General features: G+C 47.0%; 1 protein-coding gene across 1 annotated transcript in view; it reads right to left on the bottom strand.

Moving 5' to 3' along the window:
* LOC122388444 (cell adhesion molecule-related/down-regulated by oncogenes-like) overlaps positions 1-19592 on the bottom strand; it is a 23703-nt gene extending 4111 nt beyond the window's left edge. Inside the window, exons 1-4 of the mRNA XM_043379521.1 lie at positions 19351-19592; positions 7494-7582; positions 3295-3397; positions 2888-3014 (exon numbers count right to left, since the gene is read on the bottom strand). Coding sequence (XP_043235456.1) covers positions 2888-3014; positions 3295-3397; positions 7494-7554 — 291 coding nt within the window. The 5' untranslated portion in view covers positions 7555-7582; positions 19351-19592. The remainder of the gene's footprint in view (positions 1-2887; positions 3015-3294; positions 3398-7493; positions 7583-19350) is intronic.

Raw genomic sequence — 19592 nt, forward strand, 5'->3', positions numbered from 1 at the left:
AGACAGATTGGGAGAGTGCGGCAGGGGAGGTCTGATCGATGATCATTACTTTACAGTTTACATAGATAGGTACATGACACGATCAAACAAATTGATAATGCCGCTATATCGTGCGTCATACTCGTATACACGACGCAGCCGGCTTAATTAGCCAAATAGAAGCAGCTCTGCCATCGTGTAAAATGGGTGAAATTGCATCGCTACAGCGCATAACAGTAAACCATGCATAGTTAAAAATAACGTCTTCGCAGTGGCAATTGCAATGGAATTTTGTTGGAAAACTCGGCAAGCTTGCATTTTACCTTTTTCTTTTCACTGCAGATATCAGAGGAAACACGTGTCCCTGAACACAGCCGTTTCTCTGCCAAGGACGTATGTGCTCTGAAGTCCGATGAGAAGAAAAAGGTAAGGTCGGAAGCTTGGCTGCACCGGTACCGTACATACTACGCACTAGGGTGTGTCATATCAAATATTTTTGTCTCAGATCAAGTGCTTCCGCGGATATTCCTTGTCCCTGGGTTCATTGAAGCCCATTGGCACTGTTCTTTTTTCGCTGCACCGAAAATTCAGGCGGCGCGAGCCCATTCAATTTCGACATTTCCCGTGGCGCCCGGCGTTGAAGTCTCCATACTGAACACAATGCGTACCGTAGCGCTAACACCAGCCATATGACTCGCCGTCGGCCTGTAGCGGCCAACACCGTTTGACGGTTAAAATTCGATTGCTATTTCTTGTTTAAATGGACGTCGGACGAAACATACTGTTATCTTAATGTGTTGAGGCCATTCAGGACCCACAGATGATCAATATAATAGGATATAGGCGGCGGAACGGGGAGGGCACTGGGGCACCGTCCCCCTCTGATTTTGGTATTTTAACATTAGCCCTATGGGCGTTGCATGGAAAGAATGGGACCAAAAGTCGGCAGTGCCCCCCCCCCCCTTAATTGAAGGTGTTCCGCCGCCACTGTACGTAATAGGATCACGTTGCAGCCTTGGCAAGACTATCACGAGTGGGGCAGGGAGATTGAGAGCACGGATGGACAGAGGGCAACGTGAGCGGGGTCTCGGGTATCACCCCTCCGTCGGCAACACAATGTGTCGGCTTTCGAGTCATGTGCTGTCTCCCCGAGACACACGAGCTTGCAAAGAACGTGGGTGAGTCTGGTTTCAGCTGCGGCGTGAGCAGAAGTGCGTGTGGTGCAATCGAATCGGACTATACGTGCCGCGGTGATGCCGTGGTGAAGCAAGGCGAAACATTTTGTTATCGGGTCTCCCAGTGTGCTGCGGGTAAATCAGCTGCCTACCAACAGAGATGTACTTGTAGTGAACTATGTGAGACTCTTGGCAGAGGATAGAAAAAGTGAGCGGACAGTCACTGCATGTTTACGTGAAGCAGCGGAAGCGGTGGCTGCAATGTGGTCGAGTGAGGGCATACCAACGATACAAATGCACAATGTGGCTCGGAAGGTAAAGCAAGTCTACGAAAGATTTCGCCAATCGAACAAGGTGTCCGAAAGAATGTGGGAACTGGGAGGGACAAACGAAACAAAGTGTTTCTGAAGCGAGTCTGTTTCGTAAGCTTTTTGACATCGCCCGCTGCCGCTGTAAAGATCGGCGAAGCTGTACCTGTCCACTTTCAAACCGGGTACCTTCAGCGGAAATAGCATTCCTTCGAGACCAGAGAGGAGTTTGGAAGATGCGACTGGGTGGTGTGGACTACGAGGAGACGAGGAAACGACGTAAGACTGCGAGCCTTAGAATGAGACGGGAGCGGAACGAGGGGAGGGGCGACGTGGGTCAAGCTCGTCCTTCCCACCTCCGTACCTATTCCAACGGCGTCAATATCGACGAAACAGGCCAGGTAGACTCGTCGGCAACGACCGACACCAACGACAGTAATGAAGACGTCACAAGTGAATTTGAGATGAAGAAATGCATCAAAGACTCAAACGATGATGATATGACAAACACTGCACTGGCAGCTGATTGACAGGTATGCTTTATCCAACCGTGCTGTAGCGGCCGTCATCAATGGTTTTCAGATGGATGTCGGTCGCGTAGCGAGCGGCAAAACAGAATTGCTGATCGACCCGAAAAAGTATGGAGAGAAAGATGCCGGATGAGACAAAGTACCGTGGCCGCGCGGGACCAACAACACAGCGACGCTGAGCTCAAGGCATACGGTCCATTGGTTTGTTTGCCAGCTGCACTCGAATGAGCTTGTACTCAGGGAAGTGTTCCAGAACTTGGACGGCAAAACCAGTGGACCCGGATCATTCACGGGGCCGTTGGGCAAGGCAGCCGGCGGCTCCGTGCACCGTCTTTCTCCCGTGAAGTTCCGACCGGTGAGCGGCCCAGAGCTGGATCTGCCGGACAACATCATCGCCGACCTCAGCAGCGACAAGCTCCTGCTGTATCAGCTCACCAGAGCCGTGCGGACGGGCAACATCTCTGCAAAGGAGGCCTGCAAGAAAATCGGTCCCCTGAACCATGCAAGGTATGCAAATGCTAATTGAGTTGAATTCAGTTTGCTATTGAATGGCAAAGATGCATCTTTTCTGTGTAACCGTTGTCTAAATAGAGGATACTGCCTCGTTTGCATTGCTTACATCCGTATTGACAGCGTCTGTCGACGCTAACAGGCGAAGACGCGCACGGCTGGTGTTAGTGTCATCAAACGCATTACGCCAAACATGGAGACTGCAACGCCGGGCGCCACGATAAATCCCGAACTTCTTTCAGCCGGCGCCGACCGAATTTTCGATGCACGGGAAAAAGAACTGCACCAATGGGTTTCCATAGACACAGGGACAAGGAAAATCAGCGGAAGCGCTTGATCTGTTTCTAGTGACACACCCTACTACGCACTGTTTCCGACAACTGACCCGGTACTCGCCGTCGAGTTGGCCGTGCTCTCCCAGCTCCCCTTTGGTCTGGAGCCGGAGCCGGCCGGGCTGGACCTTCACCGCGCCGCCGTCACCAGCGGGTAGAGGTCGCCAGTTGTGCAGCCATCTGAGGAGCCAATAACCGACATGTATGGCGGCACTAACGAATTGGAAATGCCATGCAGCGGCATTCACTACAGTTGAACTGACAAAGCTGAGCTGACTAATACAGCGGCACTGTCAGGCAACAGCACTGACAAACAGGTTCTGCTCACTGCTCAGCACTCTCAGTACCTACCTATAGTAGCAAACGCAATTTTTGTTAGAACTCTTTCTACAAGCGCTGATGTGTTAGCCTGTCTATGGACGATTTACTTTCCGGCGCGCAGGTCACTAATTCAGCAGACCTTAGCTGGTCGACAGGCAGATTTATCGCGCAGCTGAGTACCACCTCTTCACCGGGCGATACCAGCGCGGACTGAGGCTCTTCCACGAAGAAAATTCCCAAATCTGCAAGTGATACAGGTTAATGCGTTAACCACTCAGATATAGGTATCAACGCTGATAAAAACAAACGTGTGAACAGTGCGCACCCCAGTTTGAAGAAACATCACAGGAAGCCCGCCAAGCAGGACCATGCGATACTAATAGGGCACTTATTGAGTTGAAGTGTTTTAATTCTTTGACTTTTTGACATTAGTTGTTGCATTATTCAATGGGTCAACTTGTTATATGACGACGCAAAAAGAGAAGTATTCAATAACTATGATTGATGGCATATGTACATCGGAGGATAATGCAATGCCAAGACGTAGGTATGGTAGTCTAAAGCTGCGTATACATTTATGACAAAGGAACCGAACCGATGTAGAAAACCGATAGTTCCTGTGACGGTTAAAATCAATCCGATCAGCTTTGACGGCGCCCGAGCTGACCCATCAGGCCATTAGGTATCGCGTTCCGCTGTCCGAGCGCCAGCCATCCGATTCCCATTAAAGGAAAAGGGCCACCTTTAACATGGGGATTGAAACTGAGATAGCCATCTTGTAGCCCGTGTCCGAAAACCTATCTGTCTTCCTCCTTACGGCCGATTTCGGCCTCCATTCGTAGTTATCGGTAATTTTAAAAGAAAATACGCCAGGAATGCGTCCTTATCCCAGGAATGCGTTCTTATCCGGCAATACAGCCACCCGCGGCGAGGCTTTGGTTTTTTACCAATCAGCTCCAACCAGCTCAGCTTAAACCAATCAGCTTATCTGACACAATCCGACGAGTCTGTCTTCTGAACGCTGATTGGCTTGAGTGTGACGTCATCGCTATGCCATCATACAGTAGGTGCCGTAGAGAGTATCAACATAGTACCAATATGTTAAATAGTTTTAAATACTTTTTCGCGAATTGTGCACTTCTGGCACCAGTTTTAAAAAGAAAATGAAAAATAATAATGTCAAAATGAAAAACAACGATATCTTCATATTTCACGAAGGTGGCCCTTTTCCTTTAAACCGGCGACAGACTGCAGCATAATGGATGGCACTGCAATGAAACTCCCACCAGGCGATAGGGGAGCGACAAATGTTGGCGGCATTGACCGGTGCTGAAATTGGCGTGCCATTCAGTCGGTGCGCTCGGGCGGACACTGGCGGCCGGGCGGCCCCGGCTGACGGCGGCCAGGGCCGGGGCCGCGGCTCGGCGACGTTCACGTCGCGTCGGCCGGACTTCGGGCACGGAGACGCCGTCCGAGCCCGTCGGGCACCATTCGTTCACACCCTTCACCCGTTCGAGCGACGGCAGACGGCCTCAAGACTGACTGGTAATCAGCGGTTACCACCGCACCACGGCCGCTCAAAGAATTCACAATAGCTAATGGTCACGAACGACGGAGGATAAGCGATTATAGCACGACCCAACCCAACCATAAAAGACACTGTTCTTTTGTGGCGAAAAAATCGGAACATTAAACAAATGTTGACGGATAAAAACAATATAAAACTTCAAAGAGCTGAATTTTTACTGAATAATACCTATGTAAACATATCCTACAGGCCAAATAAAACTGGAGAGAAAAGGCAATTCGTGAGTTTGTTTTCGTTCCAATTCGTGAGTTATTCGACTCGTCAATCCACAGCTTAAGGATATGATGAGCTTACATAAGTTGCACGGAAATGTTGTTATTGAACGTTTTATGCGCGCAATCATCAGCTTGACGAACTAATGTGACAACATGATAACCCTAAACAAGCGTAATTTGGCAACGGAGCAAGGTAACTATCTTGGACGATGAATTCCGTCCATTTACATGGTTTTCTACTTATCCGTCTACCTATACGCCACTCATTTTGGCGACGTTCGCCGGAGGCCTAACGATTTCCGAGAAGTAGGTATGTGAGCCGGGTGATGGAACACATTTTGTGGTGCAATGCACCGTTCCAAGCCCAAGCGACACGATAGATAAATTTAACCACGCATGAGGCCTGGCTGCACTTTAAGCGATAATGAACTTGGTGGGAATGCGGTCAAATATAAGCATACATTTATCGGGGTTACATGAGCACAGTAAATACGTATTTAGCCGCTAATTCGAATTAGGAACGCATTACCGACTCATGTAGCCACCTGCTAGTACGAATCGGCGATCCGATCCGCGGTTACATGAGCAAAGCAAATACGTATCACGATCGGATTCACCGCTAATGCGAATCAGGAGCGCACTACCGACTCATGTATCCACCTGCTAATACGAATCGGCGGTCCGAACAAAATCCGCTGGGAAAGAGGCTTAGAAGCGAATAGGACCAAGATACGTATTACAGGAACTATTTCTTCGCAAAAAGAAACATTAAAATGCAAAATAATAGGTATTTTTTTCATTTTCTTCTTTTGAAATAATATTTAAAAAAATATGTCGGTATTTTGTCAAGTTTTCAACAATAAATATAGTGAAAACCAAATAGTAAATATCCACATAATTTCAGTTGAAACATTTTTCTGACAGCACTACAGACGAATCAAGAGAGGCAATTGCCCAATGAGTCAAAGCAAGACAACTTTATGTTCAACTTTTTTTTGTTAGGTTAATTGAGAATGTTTTGAGCAGATTAAATGCAAAAAAGACATAAGATAATAAATTTTTAATTTAGTCACCTCTATTGCTACGGAAGTGCGCCACATTTGTATGCTATTCCGTTTGTAATGCGCATCGGGCCGAGAGCCAAACTAGATCCGTTTGACGTCACTGATACGAATTTGCTCATGTAGTCGGTGCACTGAATGCGTTCTTGGGGAGCTGATGCGAATTAGCGTAGTGCGTATTTGGAACGGATCGCTCATGTAACCGAAACGTCCGAGGCACACGATTCGGGCCGTATTTCACAAGAACTATTCTTTGCTGACTGAAAGCGTCAAAATGCAAAATACTAAGCATTTTTTTATTGGTTGCCTCGTAGAAAATAGCAAAAAAAAAATGTTGGTATTTTGGTTTAGTCTTTGCATATGAAATAAAACCAATGAAATATTTTAATAGATAATTTTTTCTGACCACCCTGCTGTCGCTGCATGGCGAATCAGTGCCCACTGACTTAAAACAATAAAACTTTGTTTTCATTTTTTGATTTCATGTTAATTTTAAATGTTTTTGAGCCTATCAAATGATATAAGTATTTAAAATTTAGCTCAGTCGTCCCGGTAAATGCCGCAACTGCGCCATGACTGTACGCTAATCCTATTCCGTTTGTGATGCGAATTACCGGCCGTCGAGGAATCAGCGCGGGTGAGCCAAACAAGATCCGTTTGACGTAGATAAAACGAATTAGTCTCATGTAACCGGTGCCGTAGATACGTTTGTGGGGAGCTGATGCGCATTAGCGTAGTGCGTATTTGGAACGGATCGCTCATGTAACCCCGGTAATACTCAGCCATAGTACCGGGTAAACCTCAGTTGTCAACCCTGAAATCACAAGATTCGTAGCTTCCTGCTCCAATCATGTTAAAAGCACTTGTATGCTTGGGAATGTAGTAAAACGCTTAAAGTGTCTGTTTGTCATGAATAATGTTATATTGAAAGTTCGCTATATGAAACGATCCCGTTTGAGGTATAGGTAATAATTATCCACACTCCACTCCCTCTGTATCTAAGCCATTCCAAGCAGGCGAATTACTAAATGCTGATTCGAGGGATCTGTCCCGCGGCCCGATATCGTGTCGCAAAAAGATCACTGTTGACTACCGCATACTGGTCAGGGAAGTCACAACTCTCAGCCCTCAAGGATGTATGTTAGCACTTCCGAGTCTCATGAGGGTTCCATGGTTTTCAACACGTGACCTCACAAGGTTCTGCGGCCGAAATAACCAAGAAATAGCCTGCCTCTGCTGTGTCGGTTGCTGGATACCGACTAGCCACATAGCCCCGAGTACCATAGCAACTCGTAAACAGATTTGGTGCCTTGGTCCGCAATGCACATTGGCATCTGGCTGATGAATCAATGGGTGAGTATTGAGTATGTGGAGACGATTCAAAGTTAACAGCTTTTGACGCGAATTTATTTGAAGGATTTCAGAGGGTAAGTTGGCCATGGGTGTCAGTCTGTTCAATATTCAATCAGCTCACCTTTTTGTGCTGATGTCCGGGAGACAGATAACATCAGGACAAGATGACGGAGGACACACATCCTCCAAATACAGTCCGGATTTTGGAACCTGTAACATTGCAATTGGTGACACTACGCGACAACCCATTACGCTTGACATTGAGCTCAGATGTAGGTAGCTATGGAAGAAGGAAGTCACTGCAGCCTTTACGTTAAAGTTGGCATTTCTCCAAGGTGTTCGGGTGACAAGGGACGAGAGTTGACATTTGACGACTTGACCTATAGGTATGGCGTGTTCTCATCGTGTTTTTTTTTGCCGGCTGTGAGGTTATCACTCTTCTTAGTTCTTACACAAAATTAAACTGATCATTATCCTGTAATCGTGAAGTTGAAAAATTGTACTACAAAAGGGTGAAGACAGCCATCCGCTACTATACCAGCTCATCTTTACAGCTTGATAATTACAATGTTGAGGACTGAGGTCATTTCGGATGCGGCACATCCGAGCTCATTCATACAAACTCATCTTTACAGCTTGATAATTACAATATTGAGGACTGAGGTCATTCCGGATGCGGCACATCGAAAACATGAAATATAGGTACCCAGGCATCGAGAGTTCAACCCTATAACTCATGCTGTAATAACAGGTGCACGTCATCGGTCATCATGGAATGATTGCAGGTCGCAGCAGAACCAATTCCAGCGCAATTAGTCCTATAAACCGGACGCCACATAAATTGCCAAATTAGGTACCTCTGCTCAAAGTGCAGCCAGGGCCTCGTTTCATAAAAGGAATTACTTACGGCGTTCCGTCAATTATGCCAGATTTGGCGTATTTGATGCCAATTCGGTTTCATAAAGCCGGAGACCGGAGTAATTCACGCCATCGAAAGTACGGAACTTCATTTACGGCAAATGCTCGATTCCGGACCAATTGATGCCATTTGGGTTTCATAAAACGACGTAATTAACGCCAAATATTTTATCAAGCTCTTGATATCAGTGGTGTAAACTACGCACAAAAATGTTGCGTGATTTTGAATTAATGTGAAGATTCGAAGCTAATTTTTAATATATTTTATAATGTTGAGCCCGGTGAGGAAGAAAGAACAGCCAAAATGAGAAAAAGAAACTGCAAATCTTCTGTACCAGTCGCTTTTTGTGGCCACTATCGGAATTTTGTTTATTCGCCGCGCCGCGCCACTTTCGTAGTTAGGCACTTCTGCTTGGCTGGCTTTCTGCTGTTTTTAATATATGGTTTTAATAAAAGATGGTCATCAATATCAATTTTGTTTTTTTCATAAATTATTTTTAAGATTTAAATTCAACATATTTGTTTTATAATTTCTCGTAAAAAAATAAGTGTTGACATGAAATTGTAATTTGTAGGACGCTTGATAAATTACGGTAACTACGCAAATGTTCTTAGTTACGGAGGTGTAAACAATTCCAGTCGTGGCTTTGTGAAACGGCTTCATTTGCGCTCCGTAGTTTGAAAGGGTGTGAATTACGGAAAGGTGTAAGTTACGGCAGAGCTTTATGAAACGAGGCCCAGGAGAGGGTACGTTAGTGGCAATTGCAGCATCAATCAGCCAGCAGTTAGGTACGGGGGACAACACCTGGGACATTCGCTTGGTTAGGGAGCCGGAGCGTAAGCTTTGCATAGACCTGCAGCTTCCACATAATTATCTATGTACATATGTTGCGTTGCTTAGAACTTGCGTCCTTTGTCCCGGTGGCTATGTACAATTGACTACAGAATCATCTACCACTTTTCACAGGCACTGACAATCAGTTGCCTGGAGTGGTAGACTGTGCCGCATCACAGGACCAGATTCACAGTTAAATGCTGTGGTCCAACACCGCACAAAAAAAACACGCTTAACCCTCGCCCCGTTGCAGTTGGGGAGGGGGGGGCATACGGCCCCCTCCTGTGCTTTTCCTGAATAGCTGGAAAATGGCTGCGCGCAGCGCCGCCAACTTTTCAATACCTTCCCGGGTATCAATTTGACACCTTCACACGAAATTTCAAGTCTTAGCTGACCTTAGGTCAGGAGTCATTGAGGTCAAACTGAGGTTCGAGCAAAAATGAGCAAAAAACATGAAATCTTGAAACGCTCACACAAGCTACAGTTAACAAAATAGAAAAGAAAACAATCCCAAAGCTCTTCTTTCGAATTCTAGACCACGTAGCGCAAACCAAAGACCACTATTAGACTCCCCGTGACAAGCTGCATCGAATCGATACCCATTTTATGCAAAAACATCAAATTTTAAATTTGACCTAATCTGACCTGACCTTAACCCGACCTTCACCGTCCAGAACATGACCTTAACTGACCCCAAAGGTTGCCTGACCCACATGGTCGCATTTGTCATGTAAAATGGACCATGAAACATGCATCAATGATATTTTCATATTGTGACCCTCAGTGACCTAACCGTGACCTGACCTGGTATCAGTGACCTCAAATAACAAAATATGTTTGACGAACAATTCCCCATCGTTAATTCTCAATAACATGCATTTTACTCGATTTAACAACACATTTCTTGAAAGGCCAGTAAACGGTGAAAATTCGACATTTGACCTGACCTGTGACGTCATCGATTTGACCGAGCGTCAGAGGTCAATAAAATAAGGTCACAAGGTAGTTCCCCGTTGGGCTATCAAACACCGTTTGCTACTTGTCGCTATGTTGCGTAGTTCTCGAGATCTGGGGGGGGGGGGGCAATATGCCCCCCAACCATTGCAGTTTATAATAATTTTACGATACGCATTCATCCTAATGTGTACCTAGTAGCTACCTAAATTTACATGTTATGAACAATGTACCTACCTACATTTTGACTCTGGATAATTTTTTATGTAATTATCGTTGCATAAAATATCTTTCGTCGCATTGGAACCAAGCAAGCGTTGTTTATTTCGTGGGTGGAGGCAGACTGATATTCGTTGTCGTCCATGCCAATGTTCTCCGAAACCAGCAGGCTGCCCAGTGGCCACCCCACTGTCGCGTGCTGACCGGTCAGCGCAGTGCAGTCTCACGAGGATGCTTAAATGGTGTTTACATCCGTCACTCGTATATAAATATTCCTGCATTGCGGTCATGCAACTGTCAGGCCTGCATTGAAGCAACTGTTGGCAAAACAATGACCCCCCCCCCCTCCGAAACGACCTTTTTACCCTTTAGATTTGCCGCACTTGGCATTCCTGTTGTAATAAGGTGGCACTCAGGTGAGGAGCCTGCTATTTATAACGCACTTAGGTCTGAGGTAGCCACATTCTGTAATGCTGCATCGTGTCTGATGTATATCCCATGTTGAATGCAAAAGAACGAGGATCACACATGGATGCTTGGCTTCCATAATGGCCTTGTTTGAACTTTGCAACTGCTACCAGCCACCCTTTGTTATTTGCTAATCAATGTAACTTGGCTCTAGCGAATACAGCTGGTAGATGTCAAGATAAGACACGCATTTCATTTTCCTAAAGTTTATATTGTGAAGTACTCGAGCAAGGAACATATTGAATACAATTAGATGAGTAAAAGAAATTGACCTTTTCCTCGACATTAAAAATGCAAAAAGCCGAATAATATATTTTAAAAAAGCGGTTAGCTTTCGGCCACTGGCCTTTCGGTTTGATAAAGGCCAGTGGTGGCCGAAAGCTCACCGTTTTTTTTTTTAATACATCATTCGGCTTTTTTTGCATTTTTAATGTCGAGGGAAAGGTCAATTTCTTTTACTTATCTAATTGTATTCCTAAAGTTTATATGGCTTATCCAGAATTGGAGGATCAAAAGCATGCGAATTATAGCATGCTTTTGCATCCGGAAATTCCCATTGGTGGGTCGCTAAAAAACATGTTCGGCTGAGCCTGTTTGTCAGTATGTGAGTGAGTATGTGAGTATGTGAGTTTGTCCAAGCTTTTTTGGACCTGCAGTCAAAATGGATGGATCGACCTAGACGAAAGTTTACCTCGCCGGAGACGAGTTCGACTCGTCTCCGGCGAGGTAAACTTTTGGTGCTGGCCTCGGCTCGCTCAGTGCTTCGTGGCACATGCTATTCCATTCCGCTTCAAAGTTTCGGTGAAACGAAATTTTTTGTCAAGGCTACAGGTCAACCCGACAAAGTCACACTGGTGGGACACATAGGTAACACCTCGAACCAGTTTCCAGGAGGTCACCATCTACGAGGGGTGCAGGCTGCACGTGCTGGTGGCGAAAAACCGTTTTGACGTGAGGTCCTCTGGCTCAAAGAAATTTTGAGCTATCAATTCCAAAATCGGTTCAATGGTAGTCCCAAGCAAGGCCTCCAAAAAAGTGCACATTTGGTTGAGCTTAACTCTGTGGTGCATGAGCTATGCACGTGCAAGCCGATTGCACTATACGTTGCCTCGCCTGCAGGGTAAACGGCAGCTCTAACTGGTTCTCAACTTGCAGGTCATAAGAATACCTAATACATTTTTCAGGTTCATTTCAAGCTCAGTCTGGGTTTCGGTCAAGTTTCGGTGGTTTGGTCAAGGTTTTGGTCCGGTGTGTGCCCTCAGTACGTACCGTTCCTCCAATTCTGGCCCAAGGCAACGCAAGAGCGCTGCCGGCATCTAGTTGTAGTTACTAAATGCGATTTTATAATACCGAACGTATGTGCCTACAACAAGGAAGATACAAGAGGAACAAGCATTTTATTCTTGAGAACGACTATTTTGTATGTACTCCCACAGGCCGTTCGGTGGGGCCGTGCCGCGGACAGCCGCAATCACCACGATATCACGGTCGCGGCCTGTAGGTACGACAGATGGGGACTGTCAGTCACAGAATGGCAGAGCCATCCGTCAGAGACGCCCAAACACGATAACCATCGTGTCGGCCCGTCTGTTCTGCCGATGATGGCTCTATTGGTCCACAATACGGTGACGTGGAGCGGGTCGGAACGGCAAAACTGCAATCGAGTGTGTCCATTATGCGGCCAGATTATTTTGCGGTCGTGCTAGTCGTGCTTCAAGGCTTAGGAAGGGACATTCCAGGCATCGTTGGCACGGTAGAAGCCTTCGAAGGACCTATAAAATAGTAATGTTGAATTGGGCAGTTGTGTGGTTGCATACGAAAGCCATTCGATGTGCTGCAGGTTGTGTTCTTCTGTCTTATGGTCATGGCACATGCGGAGATATAGGCATGACAAAGTGGAAGAAATGAGGATGTATTCACATTCCTTTATCAGTCATGTGATGTCTCGTGTCCGCTCTGGAATGTCCACCCTCAATCATTGATGGAGAAAGGTTCTATATAATTTGACTATTTTGAAAAGACGCGCTTGTTAGGTATTTGCATAACTGGGTGTCTGTAATATATATTTAATTGCCCGGTCCGCGCACTATACCAGACATTATTCGGTCGCTTTCCCAAGGGTGTTTAACGAAGTGAGGACATTATTTTATCGAAAATAGCGTCCGAACGGAGTGAGGATGCTATTTTCGAAAATTGCACGAATGAAATGAGTGCAATTTTCGCATTGAATGTGCGAGCCTGCGAGCACATTCAATGAAAACACCCTTGAGGAAAAGCGACCGTATCATGGCTGGTATAGTATTCGGACCGGGCAATTAAATTTATTATAGTAAATTTTTGGCACCGAGCACCAACGCATCTTTGAGAAAGAGTTCGATTTTGGGCTTCGACATCAAGGAGGAGCACCGAAGATGGGGGGGGGGGGCAGCAAATGGTAAAGCTTTTTTTTATAAATTTAGCTCGAATGTTTGAATGGACGGATTGACAGAGCCGGAGCCTATGCTAAGCAGAGCTTGTTGCGTAGACCCCGACCCCTACCGTCCGATCGCGCAATTCCGGATAACGGGAGAATTTAGATGCCAAAGTTTAACGTGCCCTTCAAAGCCGGACACGGCCTGTCCCACTCAACTGACTTCAACTGGTTGCGGCTGCTCCCACCAACCGCAGACCATCCCCGTCAGGAGTCTCAAATATCGAGCGCCGGAGCGTCTCGAACCCGGGCTCTCACTACCGGGAGTCCGATGCTCTACCAACTGAGCTACGGGACAGACAAGCTTTGGGCGTATAATGAAAATTATTGCCATTAGACTTTAACACACGATGGGCGAATAACGAAATTAATCTACCACTTGGTCTCACTATGCCTATACAAATTGTAAATTGCCTACCACGTCGTATTTTGCTTGAAATTCATCCCTCATTTCTCAGAGATTTCCTGGTAAACATGGGAGACGCGTCAGTTACTTTTCTTAGACATTCATGCTACGAAGAAATTGCGAGTGAGGAGTAGGCGTTGCGGAGACATGTTTTGTCTTCATCAGTGGGGAAATGTAATGTCGTTGCGTTCTCTCCTCTTTCCTATATTTTGACATCCAATATCCATGAAGCTATGATAACAAGCGTCGATCTTACTACGAACACTGGCTCCTGGCAGTGCTGTTCTTCCCGTTTTGTAAGGGTCAGCTTCAATTGCTCTTTTCATTGGCTCTTGAGAACTACGTGTGCCTCGAAACCTGCCTTCTAGATTTCTGCGCAACCTGCTAAGCCATCTCTTTGAAATAAATACGAGAAGTCATTACAGTTCTTGCCAATATTCACCTGTCAACCTGTTTCGCAATTCATTTTATTCCAAGCTACAAGCACTGAACTCTAATATATACTCTAATATAATCTGGCTACAAGCCAGAGTAACGCCAATGCATTGTTTGACAGGGAGCTCTTGAAGAGAAGAAAACTGCCGTATAATGAAATTAACCGCCGTGTTTTAATGCATGGATTTTGATAGGCATTTCCGAGTTTTAGCGTCGACTGAAATTAACCGTCTCTCGCGCTTCTGACTTTCAGCAGGCCACCTTTATACAAAAATTTAACTGAACTTTTTTAACATGCGTCCAGGGCCTCCTCTAACATACCCACTGGGTGGGCAAATGCCCACCCAGTCACCACAATTGCCCACCCAGTGGCGTCGATTTGCCCACCCAGAAGCAAATGCAAAAATTCTGGTCCGGCCGGACGTCCGGTACTACCTTTCTGGTCTTAAGCAAACTGGATGCTGTTTGAAGGTCAAAAAAAGTTTTCTGGTTGCCCGATATTCAGGGGCGTAGCCAGGATTTCCTCAAGGAGGGGGCCAAACGCACAGGGGCCCAAGATAACCCCCTCAAAATCCAAAAAGCCATCTGGTTGCATCCAATATTTTTTGGAGGGGGCCCAAATAAATAGGAAAAAAATATTTATTAACAAAAATATTAGAACTTAGGGGGTAAGCAGTCCATGGGCCCTGTTAGATAGGCCCACGAATAGCTTCATAGAGTCGCCAGTCGGTTTTGAGGGCGGTCTGAGGGCCCGTAGGTCGGATGAGGGTTCTTCAGACCGTCAGAGGCCCCTACAGCGCATGAGAGCCTCGTAAGCCGTCTGAGGGTCATATAAGCCGCCTAAGGGCCACTAAGACCGACAAAAGCCCTCCTTGCACTTGCAGAGGCCCAGTCATGCCGACGGAGGGCTCTCTCAGACAAACTAAGGACCCGTTCAGGGCATTTGAGGGCTTCCTCAAACCGATAGGGGCCCCTCAGATCGACAGTGGATCCGATCCCAGCTCCCTCAAACCGATATAGGGTCAGACCATCAGTCGGAACGCATTGATTCTGTTTACACACCGTTGGACCCAAGTTGGACCCATCCCATCCAACTGGCCCCCTGGTTTCAATAGGGCCCCAAGGCTCTAAAATTGGGGCTCTCTTGGCCAAAGTATAACTACTCAGCTGTGTCAAAGGATCTGCCGCAGGGGCCTTTGCGTCGCCAAGGGCCCACTGTGTCAGCCAGGGGCCCCTATAGAATAAGGACCCCTGGCTTCCAGGGGGGGGGGCATGGTCCCTTTGGCCCCCTCCTTGGCTATGCCACTGCAGTTGACAAACGTTCTTCCAGGCGACCAGGGGGCAGGGGCCAGGCGACCAGGGGGCAGGGGCCAGGCGACCAGGCCCCCAGGCGACCAGGGGCCCCCAGGCGACTAGCCCTCAAGCGACCGGGGCCCCCTAGGCGACCAGGGGCCCCAGAAAACCGGGGGTCATCGGATGAGTGCAGGGGCCCATTGGGTCATCAGAAGGCCAGAGAAATGAAACTTCGATATCAATTTTCTTCCGAGTAAAAGACGTTTTATCCAGTGTTTGAAAAAATATCCCGGGGCCTGAGGGGCTCTCCCATGGCGCGTTTTGCGCTCAAGGGAGGGGGCCATTGCCCCCGTGGCCCCTCCCCCTTGGCTACGCCCCTGCCGATATTGTTATTCATGGACAAAGCCAGCTAAATCTCTAAATACGGCTGAGCTGAACAAATAAGCAAGAATCATTACCGGTTCGGGTAGCCTTTACTACAATGTATTATGTTAGTTAGCCCTCGCCCGATGAGGGGGGTTGATGCACCCCCCTAAGGTTTTTCACAAATAACGTAAAAACGGCGGCGCTCAAATTTCGCATACCCTCTGGGGCAACCTTTTGGCACTTGTCCTGAAAATTTCAGGTCTCTAGTCTTTTCAGGTCAAGTCACCAGGTCACAAACCCGGTACAAGGTCAGGGGAAAATTGGACTAACAGTTTAGCGGCAACCGAATGCCAGAGTTTTTCGTTGATAGCGTGAGATCTATAGCACGTAGCGCTACCAAATTTAAGACACGACTTGGAGCATCTGTTTGTCACTTGGCCTTGGAGTTTTAGGTTCCAGTGACCCGAGGTCAGGTCACAAGGTCACAAAAACTGGTGCATTGTCAAAATAGCAAGAATACCGAATAAGAATACCTACCTACCACGCAGTTTGCAGAGGGCTGTACATGTAACTCTGGAACGAATCGCTCGAGCATTGCTAACCATAAAACATACGACAAACGTTAACTTTGCAAACTATCATCTTATTTCCAATAAAGACACTGCTTATTTCGCCTCACCCCCGCCCCCCCCCCCCCCCCCCGGTAACAGGTTATGAAATTGGTTGAACCCCAAAACAGTGGCTGGATCCACCCTTGGGCAGGGGAGTAGCGAAAATTTTGCCCACCCAGTGAAAAATCCTTAGAGGAGGCCCTGCATGCGTCGGTGGCAAAAATGTACTATAATCCGCATTATTTGGTTTGGGTCTTTGGAAGGTTGGTAATAATGACCAAAGCGCAGCTCGTATTTGCGAAGTCGTTACGTTTAGGGTCGTACAGGTCCCCAGGACAGTAGGAGTGCCGCCATCGCCAAAAGGATCGGCAATTTCGCTTCGGCGTCAGCGGGAAGGGAAGGCCCATGCAGAGAAGATAAGATCACCGGTCATGAATTGTGACGTCATTAATCGCCTGCCATGTTCGGCAGGCACGGTCTGCATTGTGAGCAGAACACGGCCGTTCACTAACGATTGAGACGTTAACGACGAAGGTGACGTAGCGAGTAACGACGCATGAAGAAGTGCAAGTGAATTTTATACCGATATAAAGTCAAAAGCAATGAGATAAGGCGGGAGTTCATTATCGTATTCTCAGGTAACTCTGATAACTCAGGTAATTTAGGTAACAGGTAGAGTAGCTCGGAAGAGCTAATAGAATAAGAACAGAACGGTTTCAAGGCAGGACAGACCAAAACGAATCTAAGCTTGAGGAGAGGGTATTGATACCTAAATGATAACGTAACTATGATAGAATAACGTCTGGAAGAACGACAGCCATTGATAGGGCTCCGTTTATAGCAGTATAGTCACAAATCCAGCTCTCCCACGTTGAGAGATCCAATGAGATCATATCTCTTATCATAATTTTGGTCGAAACAGAAATGCTGTCTTGGAAACTTTGCCACAGTATGAAATGGGTCTGTTTTAGGGATAATATAATACCTTATGTTTGATAATGTTGGCAAGCGCTTTTTTGAGGCTCATTGTAAATAAAATGATAATAGGAAACCGTAGCCTCATAATAAGGTTCAATATATTGCCGAATATAATTATAACAAAGTGAGACGACAGTTTCGGGCGTAGCCCATTATCAAGTCTCTTGATAATGGGCTTGATAATGGGCTTGATAATGGGCTACGCCCAAACTGTCGTCTCACTTTGTTATAATTATATTCGGCAATATATTGAACCTTATTATGAGGCTACGGTTTCTTATTATCATTTTAATATAATACCTAGGCATTATGATCGCAGTTCGCTGAATAGGAATGTGAAATGTGTTCACTAAAATAGGAATATGTTTATTGCTATAACCCTCGCCGGACCTATTGGTTTTCTACATACACGCCGGCCGAGGGGGGGGGGGGTACGACCCCCCTCGCCGTTTCGCCCCTGGTGGAGCTAGCGCGTCGCGGAAAAAAACGAGCGTGTGCGCCGTTACGAGACGCAGAGATTGGTACCCGATTTTAAGGTCCTAGGTCAACCGGTGACCTCTGAGGTCAGGTCAAGTGCCCCAGGGTACGGTTCAGTTTTTGGTGAATAACGTCGCAAAAAACGGCCACAGAGCCGCGATTTTGGCAGCATCGTGTTCGCCTCGCTCAGGCGCGTCGAATGATATACTTTTTGTCCGGGTCAGGTCAACTTTGGGTGTTGATCTCAGGTCAAGGTCAGGTCAGCACCCCCAGGTCACGAAGTTGGTCGAAAGAGGTCATGTCGCATATCATTCGATTCGGCAGGTCTTCCTGAGTCCATTGGTGGCTTTCTCGACTCGCTAGCTCAATTTGATCAAGAGTTATTGACGAAAAACTAATATGACCTTGATGACGTCATAAATGACGTCACGCAAGGTCAACATTGCAAAAGTGACGCATCTAACCTTACAAGGAGTGCATAAAATCACGATTCTGTGTGCTTGAGATAGTTGGAGATCGTTCCCGGCACCAGAATAGCAGTTTTCATTTTCCCCCATTGCATTGACTTATAATGGTGAGGTCACGAAAATGACCTGACCTCATATGACCTTTAGGAAAAATCCAAGATATACAAGTTGTGAGACTCATAATGGATACTAGATCCTGCAAGTTTCATTTCCCTGTGACATCTCCTCTGGCAGTGAGGGCGTTGCGAATTTGCGACATCTGAAGACCGTGCAGAGGTTCACTTATGACGTCATAGGTCAGTGATCTGACCTGACCCAAAAATGCGGTTGGTTTCAAAAGATGCGGCTTGGATCAAAGGTCAGGTATGCCAAGTTTCAGCTCTCTATCGCCAGCGTGTCCGGAGCTATCGCGAAAAAAAACCTATGAGGGGGCGGCACCCGCCCCCCCCCCTCGGCCGGCGAGGGATAAGAATAGGTATGTTCCAAAACAACAGACCACCGGACTACCTATGTACCCACATAAACCTACCCGTAAGGTATAGGTGACAGGCTGTGGCCGCCACGCCACGCCGCGGTTGCGCCACGGGACAGGGGAGGCACCCTGCAGGCTGCACCGCGCGTCCCCAGGCGCCGATCGGAGCTGGTGGACATGGCGGCGGGCGGAGGAACGCGGCGCCGGAGTGCGATACGATCGGCTCGGTTGAGGTGGGGTGGTGTGTGCACGTGGTCCACCCGATTAAATATACGGCCTCAGAGAAGGAGACAAATGGTCGGCGGCGATCGCACAACAGATACAGAGGAGACACGTCTCTGAGCTTTGAGAATGGCTGGTAGAAGTGCAAAAAAATGAAAGTGGATGACAGTCATTTGTACGGCTAAGGGAATACATGCGGCACGCATTTACGGATCATTTCATAAGGTACACGTTAGCTATAACATAAATGTAAATAACCATATTTAATCAGGTGCAGCATTTTTTGCTTTGTAAATGTACACGTCAATGCATATAAAAGGCTAATGCTTCATTCGGAAAAAACTGATCCCAAGACCAAATAGCCAGTGGACGAGGGTCCCTCCTTACCTTCCTCCTATGAATATTCGGTTACACCGACATCCGATGCTGGTCGAACTGGCAGTGACAGCCACCGAGCTTTATCGCTGCCTTTTCGCGCCCACTGCACTGTGGCAATCGACCCTCCGTCAGTCACACAGTGAATCGCTGCGCTGAACTTACGAATGCCGACCTAACATAGTTGAGCGCTATCGGTGAGCTGAACACTGAGCGACAGATTCGCCCTCGCGTAAGCAGATCGCCGCCGCCGC

The sequence above is a fragment of the Amphibalanus amphitrite genome, unplaced genomic scaffold (genome assembly GCF_019059575.1).
Source record: "Amphibalanus amphitrite isolate SeventyFive unplaced genomic scaffold, NRLGWU_Aamphi_draft 000323F_arrow, whole genome shotgun sequence".
Classification (NCBI taxonomy): domain Eukaryota; kingdom Metazoa; phylum Arthropoda; class Thecostraca; order Balanomorpha; family Balanidae; genus Amphibalanus; species Amphibalanus amphitrite.